General features: G+C 46.1%; 1 protein-coding gene across 1 annotated transcript in view; it reads left to right on the forward strand.

The window, feature by feature from the left end:
• HS6ST1 (heparan sulfate 6-O-sulfotransferase 1) overlaps positions 1 to 7,940 on the forward strand; it is a 202,182-nt gene extending 194,242 nt beyond the window's left edge. Inside the window, exon 2 of the mRNA XM_063408687.1 lies at positions 1,645 to 7,940. Coding sequence (XP_063264757.1) covers positions 1,645 to 2,353 — 709 coding nt within the window. The 3' untranslated portion in view covers positions 2,354 to 7,940. The remainder of the gene's footprint in view (positions 1 to 1,644) is intronic.
• Positions 7,941 to 8,767: the final 827 nt, after the last annotated feature.

Below are 8,767 nucleotides of genomic sequence, written 5' to 3' on the forward strand. Positions count from 1 at the left end.
TTGATGTGTTATTTTAAAATTAAATTGCTCCTGTTGCAGAAATTTAAGTTACTACTAGGAAGAATAATACTGAAGGTGCTAGGAAAGCACGAGTGTGTTAAAATTAGCCAAAACAGAATACTTTTATTATTTTTTTCCCAAAAAAACTGTTCACTGCCATCTCAATGGCCATGAGCCATGGAAATGAGCCCTAGCAGCATTCTGAAGATGCATTTCTGATGGGGACATGAACCCTGCAGCACCCCTGTATGAAACACTGCCAGCTGCAGGTGTGTGTTCCCTGCCAAAGCCAGGGGCTTCCATGTGCAGTGTCACACAGCCCCATGCCCTGCAAGAAGATGCCAGCTTTAGGAACCAGAGATGGTGTTTCCTCCTTCTAGAATCACAAAGACCCCTCAGTCCCACACTGCTGGCAGTCAGGGAAGAAAAGGCCATTTCCCTCTGTGTGGAGAGGGCTGTTGCAGGCTGCCCCTCTGTCAATCCCAGAACTGCATGGGCTGAAGCCAGAGGGGCTCTGTTAGAGACAGCTGTCATGTTTTCAGTTCTAGGGACAGCTCGTATTGTTGGGGACTTCATTATACTTAAAACAGCAAGAATGCCCCATGTCATCATGTGTGTTCTTCCTGGTTGTCTTGCTTTTCCCTCCTATTCAGTCTCATGTTAAAAGTGTGTCTGAAGTTTGTTAGATTTAATACCAGGTTGACTGAAACAGGAATAAATTATTGCTGGTTGTCAGCTCAGCCTTCTCTTCCTGCAGAGCATATTGCATTCCTGATTTTGTCACCATGAGATTTTTCTAGTTTGCTGAGCGTTCATGTTAAAGTAGAAGTGTGCACCTTCTCATGCTCTTCTCATGCAAACAGGAGACTGTGAATTGTAAACATTACCATTGTTTTCACGGTCCTCTCCAAGGAGAGGAGAGGTTGTGTGACAGTCCCTTTAACCAATGTGGTTGAGAGGTGGGAATACCACCCTCCAATCCATGGTCACCTTGTTAAAAGTATACAACAGGAAGTAATAACAAAGGGAGATTCTTCTCTGCCGATTGCTGCTCTCCCAAATTTGACTCTGTGTGTCTTTTCAAGCGAGGCTAACAGTGACATGATTTCCCATTGCTTTTCATTTATGTTCCTGTGGTTTTATCCTGCCACTCACTGCAGACTCCCAGATTTCGGCTCGGCAGCCACATCAGTCAAGCAGTGGGTGTCCTGGTCAGCACCTGCACGCAGTGGAAGTGACAGGCCCAGCTCACAGGCACTGCTGGGCTGTCCTTCAGAGCAGGGCCTGGCTGCCACAGCGGGCACACAGAGAGCTGGCAGGGCCAGGAGCTCTCTGAGGCCAACAGACAGGTTCAGCCCTGGTGGTTTGTCCTGACTTTGTGGTCTGTTGCTGGGAATGGACATCCTGGTGAAGGTGCTACTACTTGGCGAGGCTAAAATGAGAAAGAGAAACGTGGGTTTGATGTTGCACAAACTGCTTTGTGTGAGATCTTGCAAGAAAAAAAATAACCCACAAGTGCAGTGGAATGGATGATGTGGTGTTGATTTACTCTCAGATTTTTGCTGTCTGCACTAGATCCCTGCTTGCCTAGCATCTGTTCTGCTACTAGCAGAATATTGATCCTGTTTTCTCTTCTCCCTGTAGAAAATTCTACTACATCACCCTGCTGAGGGACCCTGTCTCCCGTTACCTCAGCGAGTGGCGCCACGTCCAGCGAGGGGCTACCTGGAAGACGTCCTTGCACATGTGTGATGGCAGGACACCAACCCCCGAGGAGCTGCCCTCGTGCTACGAGGGCACGGACTGGTCGGGCTGCACGCTGCAGGAGTTCATGGACTGCCCCTACAACCTGGCCAACAACCGCCAGGTGAGGATGCTGGCCGACCTGAGCCTGGTGGGCTGCTACAACATGTCCTTCATCCCGGAGAACAAGCGGGCGCAGATCCTGCTGGAGAGCGCCAAAAAAAACCTCAAGGACATGGCCTTCTTCGGCCTGACGGAGTTCCAGAGGAAGACTCAGTACCTGTTTGAGAGGACTTTCAACCTGAAGTTCATCCGGCCCTTCATGCAGTACAACAGCACGCGGGCGGGCGGCGTGGAGGTGGGCGAGGACACCATCCGCAGGATCGAGGAGCTCAACGACCTGGACATGCAGCTCTATGACTATGCAAAGGACCTCTTCCAGCAGCGCTACCAGTACAAGAGGCAGCTGGAGAGGATGGAGCAGAGGATAAAGAACCGCGAGGAGAGGCTCCTGCACCGCTCCAACGAGGCGCTTCCCAAGGAAGACACCGAGGAGCAGGGGCGTCTGCCCACCGAGGACTACATGAGCCATATCATAGAGAAGTGGTAGCCCAGGCAGACTTTTGTACTCAGCAACATCCTGGGGTTTCCATATCAAGAGGTCGTGGAAGTAAAACTGCAGGAAAAAAGAGAAAAGGACAAAAATTATTTTATTTAAAAACGAGTCTGTAAAACAGAAGGTAGATTGCTTCCTTAAGCGTAGGGTCTTTTTACTGTTTCTTACGAGACCGATGAGATTCTTAAAAAAAAGAAAAAAAAAACAATAAATGCATAAAAATAAAAAAAGGGTCAACATTCTAATGCAGAGATTAAAAAAATATGCACAAATGCAGTTACCCACTCATGAGGCCAAATGCAGAAGAATGTTTCTTATCCTCACAATTTTAACACAAGTGGCAGAAGTAGGGTTTTTTAAAAATCTGTTTATGCCCTGAGCGTAATGATCTAAAGATGCATAATTAACAAACAAGGAAACAGAGGTTTTCTTGTGTGGGGGAGGTGGGGTGGGAACTGCATTGTTTGTCAGTAACTGTTAATGGTGACTGAGTTGAGGATGGGCCATCCTGTCAGGCTGGGATCTGAGCACACAGGCAGTCACAGCATTTCAGCTGGCAGCCACTGCCAGAAAACAGAGCACCATAAAGGAAAAAAAAGAAGAAAACCAGTCAGAGGATGAGAAACATTAAAGCAAATTGACTATGGCCTGGGAAATGTACTTAGCACAGTGGTTCTGATTCATTGCACTGCTATCACATATACATAGGCAGCTTCATCACAGAAATAATCGGGAATTCATACACCAAACTCCCAGGTTTGTTTCCTAGACAGATCCCAAAACAAGTTAAAAGCCAACCATAGACTCAAACCTGCACTCTCATGTCATCCTGTCAGCTTACACCACTACCACACAAGCCACCATCAGTGCTGTGTGTTAACAGCACACAAAACCCTATCCTACTTACTACAAAAAAAAAAAGGAGGAAAACTTAAATAGTCCTTCATAAATCCACACAAAATTCAGACCCTGCAAATGATAAGTCATTAATGGGAATGCAGGGAGAGGGTGATTTTGTTTTGTTTGTTGCTATGTGAAATAGTGACCCAGAATAAGCATCCAGACGTACTCTAGCTGTGTTATTTCAGTTATTTTTACTTGCTTTTATCAAGAGGTAATGGGCATCAGGCTGCTTCCAGTGAAGTCACTAGAACTGATTTAAGTGGGAACAGGATGGGGCTCTCTTCCAGAGCTGTGAAAATTTCTGACTGTGGGTCTGAATTAATGATGAGACAGTGCACATTGTCCTTTGGCAGGGTGCCTGTTCTGCAGCCCTTACTTTAAACGACCAAGCTGTGTTCATAAAAGTGCAAAGGGGAATCATGGATAGTGTTTTTTTAGTCTCAGACCACTCTCAAAGCAGAACTCTTTCTCTTTCAATGCAGTTTTTTAGGGCCTCATGTGAGTTTAATCCTCCAGTGTGGGGACAGTCTAACCAGGTTCTGCTTACTGACTTGTGAGTCATGGAACAACAATGACTTCTCTAATTCCTCTTCCCACTCACCAAATTGAAATATGGCTTATTTTTTGCTGTTGCAAGCACTTCTTTGTTTTCTGGAAGCATGGAAATGAGGTAGTTTTTGCCTGGTTCATGTCTCCCTCTGTTATTGCTCAGCCTGTAGGACCTGAACCAGCTATTGTTTAGGGTAAACTCTGAACCAAATGGAATATGATTTCATTTGCAAAGGCCATGGTAACTGCAAATCAAATATGGCATTGAAGTCACTGGAGAAGAGGCAGGGAGCTGATGCACTCAGCTTTAGCATGTCATTTTTACAGCATCCCTTTCCCATCACACAAATCCACTGATGTGCTGCTTGCTTTGTGTTTTAATTCTTTCTCTGCCTCTGTGCACTGTTTTCAAGTTCAGACTGAGTTTGGCAAAGGAGGGGCTTCTTTGTTCTCCTGTGCACACCCTGGGGGATACACGCTGCTTTTGGAGACATTCTCCTACTGGAGAGCAAAGACAACTAAAAACTTGAGAAAATACAAAGAGCACTTAGGGCTCAAATACAAATCTACTGCAGCCCTGAGCCAAAGTGCACCAGAGTCAGAGGATGTCTTTGCTGTTGATTTCAGGTGGATTTTGGACAGGTCTGCATCCTGCTGCTGCCAAGTGCAGGCACAGCAGGACATTGTCACCCACACGTTTGGCTGGTACCAGTTTGTGCTGGTGCTGTCCACGGCTCCAGGGCTGTGTCAGAGCTCCTGCCACAGGATGGCTCCTCTCCCCAGAAATGTGTAGCCTGGCCTTAAGCATTTCCTCCTGGATGAAAACTGGGAAGCAAAATGAAGCAGTGTTTGGGGGTTGCCTTGGGGGCAGAGAAGGTGTTCCAAGCCCATTTGCTCATCTCTGAATTCCAAAACTGGGAGAAGCTTTGTCTGCTGCTTGCCGGCACTTTCACCTTTCGCTGTAACTAAAGAAAACATTTGTATTTTAAAAATGCAGCTTCATAGGCTTCTTACCCACAAAACCAGCACACCAGATACAAAAAGCAGCTGCTGTACATGCAGGGTCTCCACCTTTCCCCAGAAGCTGCTCAGGGTGTGTCCTGTGCCATGGGTCCATAACTCGAGTGGCTCCTGCAGCTGCTCTGCTGGGGCTGGGTGTGATCCAGAGCAGTGCTGGGATCAGGCTGTGCCTGCCTGAGCTGCTCCTGTGTTACAGGCTCTGAGGAACCAGCTGGATGTTAATGGATCTGTCTGCAGGGCTGTCTAAATCAGGAGCAGCCTCTGACCTTAGAAGCGTGGCAGTGAAAGACCTTGTTCCAGCATTTTCTTTGTAATGTATTGCAGTAACAAGCAGAAGAAATGAAATTATATTGAAAACTGTCTTTGGGTAACAGTTTCATTTCAGCCACAAAAGGAGGGCTGACCTCACTTAGTACTGAGGCAGAAGTTTCTAGATTTAAGTCCTGCACCCAGCAAACGCCTCAGTTTTTCCACCTCTACACTGGGAGTAACAAATTCATTCTAAAAGGGTATGAAAGGCATGAAAAGTATAGGGCACTTTGAAACAGATTCTGAGTAGTGGAAGTGAACAGAATCACCCAAAAGCCATCCCTCACCCTGGCTGCTGTGCTGGTCTGCTCCTGGCTCTAAGCCCTGTGTCAATTTATTTTAAGTGCTGTGTACCAGAACATGGGTTGCAGGACATACCTGGCACGATCTTCTTCCTTCAGTGGGTGCAAGGGAACTTTTTTAACATAATGTGAATGTAGTTTTTTGTGATTTCTACGTACCACACTTTGAAGTGGTACTATTTCTTTTCTTTTTAGGACTGATATTTTGATGCTACAATAACATGAGAAGTGTGTGTGTAGTTTTAAAATGAATGGAGAGCAACAGCTTTAAGGCACTCTGGCAGTAGTGGCCAGACAGTAGATTCTTGTTCAATATCTGCCCCTTTCTTCCAAAATATTTTTCCTGTGATTTGCAGACACACCAAGACCTTCTTCAGTACATGCAGAGTTTCTTCAGGGGGCTGTCAGAGCATCATGATCCAGGTCAGGTTAGGAGAGTGCTGGGGGCAGTGCATGCAGGTGCACGATTGGACCTGTGTCTTTGGGCCTTGGTGGCTTCTCAGGGCTGAGAATTTGCTTTTAGTCACCTAAACAGTGTAAACATCACTGCTTGGTGGGTGTTGTTGCTGAAGAAAACATTTTCTTGCTGATTTGTCTCACCCTAGTTAGCTCTGTTGAAGGAGTTTGCCACCTTGTACCCATTTTGTGTCCAGGTCACAAAATACAGATTGACTAGTAAGGTTGCCAGCCCAGGCTGTCACAGCGTTCAAAGTCATAAATAAAAAATAAATAAAATAAAATAATAATAAATAAATAAATAAATAAATAAATAAATAAAAAGGAGAAGTCAGCAAAGGATCAGTGTGGATTTCTGGCTTGCCTGAATTTCTCCCTTTATGCCCAACATTTTGGAATAAATGGGGAGCACTTCAGTTGATGTTTTTGCACCCCACAGTCCCTTACTCACTTACAAAACTGGGATGACAATGAAAGCAGCATAAGAAAGATTCCAGTGAGGTTTTGGATCCTCTCTCCCAGGGCTGTCCTGTAAGAGCAATAAAGAGCAGTGCAGTTGCTGAGAGTGTGGCCAAGGCAGGATCCCCAGGGGCAGCACAATTAGGAACTTTTCCCTCTGAGCCCATCAAGTCCCTTCACAGAGCAGTGGGCAGCCACAGAAGGGGATGGTAACACCACAGGGCCTGACTGAGGTTCAGATCTTGGGCTTTAAAGCATCTCCAGTGTCTCACTGGTGTTCAGAGCTACCCAGAGCCTCTCCTACCCCACAGACTTTGCCAGGCATCACAACAGAGGGGTAGCACTGCAGGAATCCATCACCCAAACTGTGCTTAGCATTCCCAGAGCTGAGCTGGGCATGCAGCTGGGTTCAGATCACAGGGCTGGCTGTGTTCTCTCTGTATTCCTGATCTCACTTTCACCCAAATCAGCATTTCATGCTCCAGGGGCAGCAGTGAGCAGGGGATTCCAAGCTCCTGGAGCACAGGTCAGGGAGCAGCAGCTCAGGTGAGCCAGGGCACGCAGTCCCAGCTGCCCGTGGCTCTTTGTTCTGCACCATCCACAAGAATTCTGCCAATGCAGCCCTGATAAGCACACGGTGTTAAAGCCTGTGCTGTCCCAGCTCTGTAATTCTTAGCCATGCAAGCTGAAAAAAACAAGATTTGCAAATGAGTCTTTCTCCTCAATTCTGCTCAGAAGAGCCCCACAATTTCCCCTCCCTGTTCAATTCCCCCAGGTGTCAGTTCTGGAGACTGGATTGAGAGAGTTGTACTATAATGAATAATTTTATATTCAAAAGGTTTACTGAGCATGATTTGTTTTGTACATATTGGAATATGATTTAACTTATTTTTATTGCCCCTCAATCTTTTTTCTTTCCATAAGGAGAAGACAAAATCCCCATCCTCTCTCAATGTGAAGTTCCTCTGTGTTTATGTGTAGCCTGCCAGTCAAACACACAACAGGCAGAGGATTTCTCACCATCCCTACAGCTATCTGATTTTGGTTTTCATTGTCATTTCTATTCATCTGGGACTTTGCTTATATTGTCTTTTCTTTCCTCTCTGCTGCACAGTCTGCACAGAGCATGGAAAGGGCAATGCAGGCAGGATTTTCTTTTTCCTCCTCTCCCCTTTCCTGTGTGCTTTACTTACCAAGGAACTCAGTTCCTCTAGGAGTGGTGTGACTGAGGGTAAAAAATACAACTGTCCCCCCCCTGCCCTCCATCCTCCATGCTGTAGATCAGAATGATTCAGCTTCTCTGAGTGTGACTGTGGCTGGACTCATTCCATTGGGCTGAATGTGTATGGTTTGCACTTCCCCCCACCACTTCAGGAACTTAAAAACAACAAAAAATAAAAGGCAACTGTTTAACTTGAGCCGAGTAACACTTAAAGCTTTATATATTTATTTATAGCATCTTACAAAAAGTGTTAAAAGGTTTTTTCTTCCACAAGGAAAATAAAATTTTAAAAAATCATCTAATTGTTTTTTTGTCTAGATCAAGGATGAATGTTAGCAGATGAAATAAACCCTAAAACTGAGCATCTGTTGTGCGTGTTGTCCTTGCATTGGCCTTTGGATGCTGTTTCAGTGTAACATGCCTTGCCTGTTTATTACAGAGAGATAAAGCTGCCAGGGCAGCTGATGGAGAGGATTTGTTCTCTGCCACAAAAACAGACTCCTGGACAAGAAATGTTCAAGCAGAAGCTGCAGTCTGTTCTTTCCTATTGGCACATTTGAGCCAGCGTTGCAAAAAGCCCTTAAACCTCATGGAACTCATCATCTTCTAAAAATTACCTTTGCTGCTGTACAGCTTTCTAAGTTTTCTTTTTCAGAGTGACTGCAGTGAACACATTTGCAGGCGACAAATAGAGCTCGTCACACCAAATATTACAGAACAATGAACAGGATTTGTTTGTTTGTTTGTTCCATGCTCAGAAGTGCTTTTCTGTGTGAAAACCTTCTGCAGTAACTGAGCTGAGCCTGTTTTGCACAGTGAAAGTGAGCTGGGGTGAGAGGGTGGGGATACAGGATGGGGATACAAGGATGGGGATAAAAGGACGGGGATAGAAGGATGCTGATTCAAGCATCCTGAGTGAGAGCAGGATATTTACACAAGTGTAGTGAGTAACAAAGCTGTGATTTTACCAAAGCATCCCCACAGATCACACCTGGAGGGAGGGAGGGGCTGTGCAGGTGCTGCTGGAGGGCTCAGGTGAGCGCTGGTGTGAGGGGAGGGGACAGGCAGAGACCTGGGCTCAGCCCCTCCAGCAGCCCCTGTGTCCTGCTGAGCTGCAGGAGAATTCCTCTGGCCAGAGAGGTGGCCAAGATGCAGGCACAGCTTGTCCTGCTGTTCCTGTGTCAAAGC

This window comes from Prinia subflava, chromosome 11 (assembly GCF_021018805.1).
Source record: "Prinia subflava isolate CZ2003 ecotype Zambia chromosome 11, Cam_Psub_1.2, whole genome shotgun sequence".
In the NCBI taxonomy this organism is placed as follows: domain Eukaryota; kingdom Metazoa; phylum Chordata; class Aves; order Passeriformes; family Cisticolidae; genus Prinia; species Prinia subflava.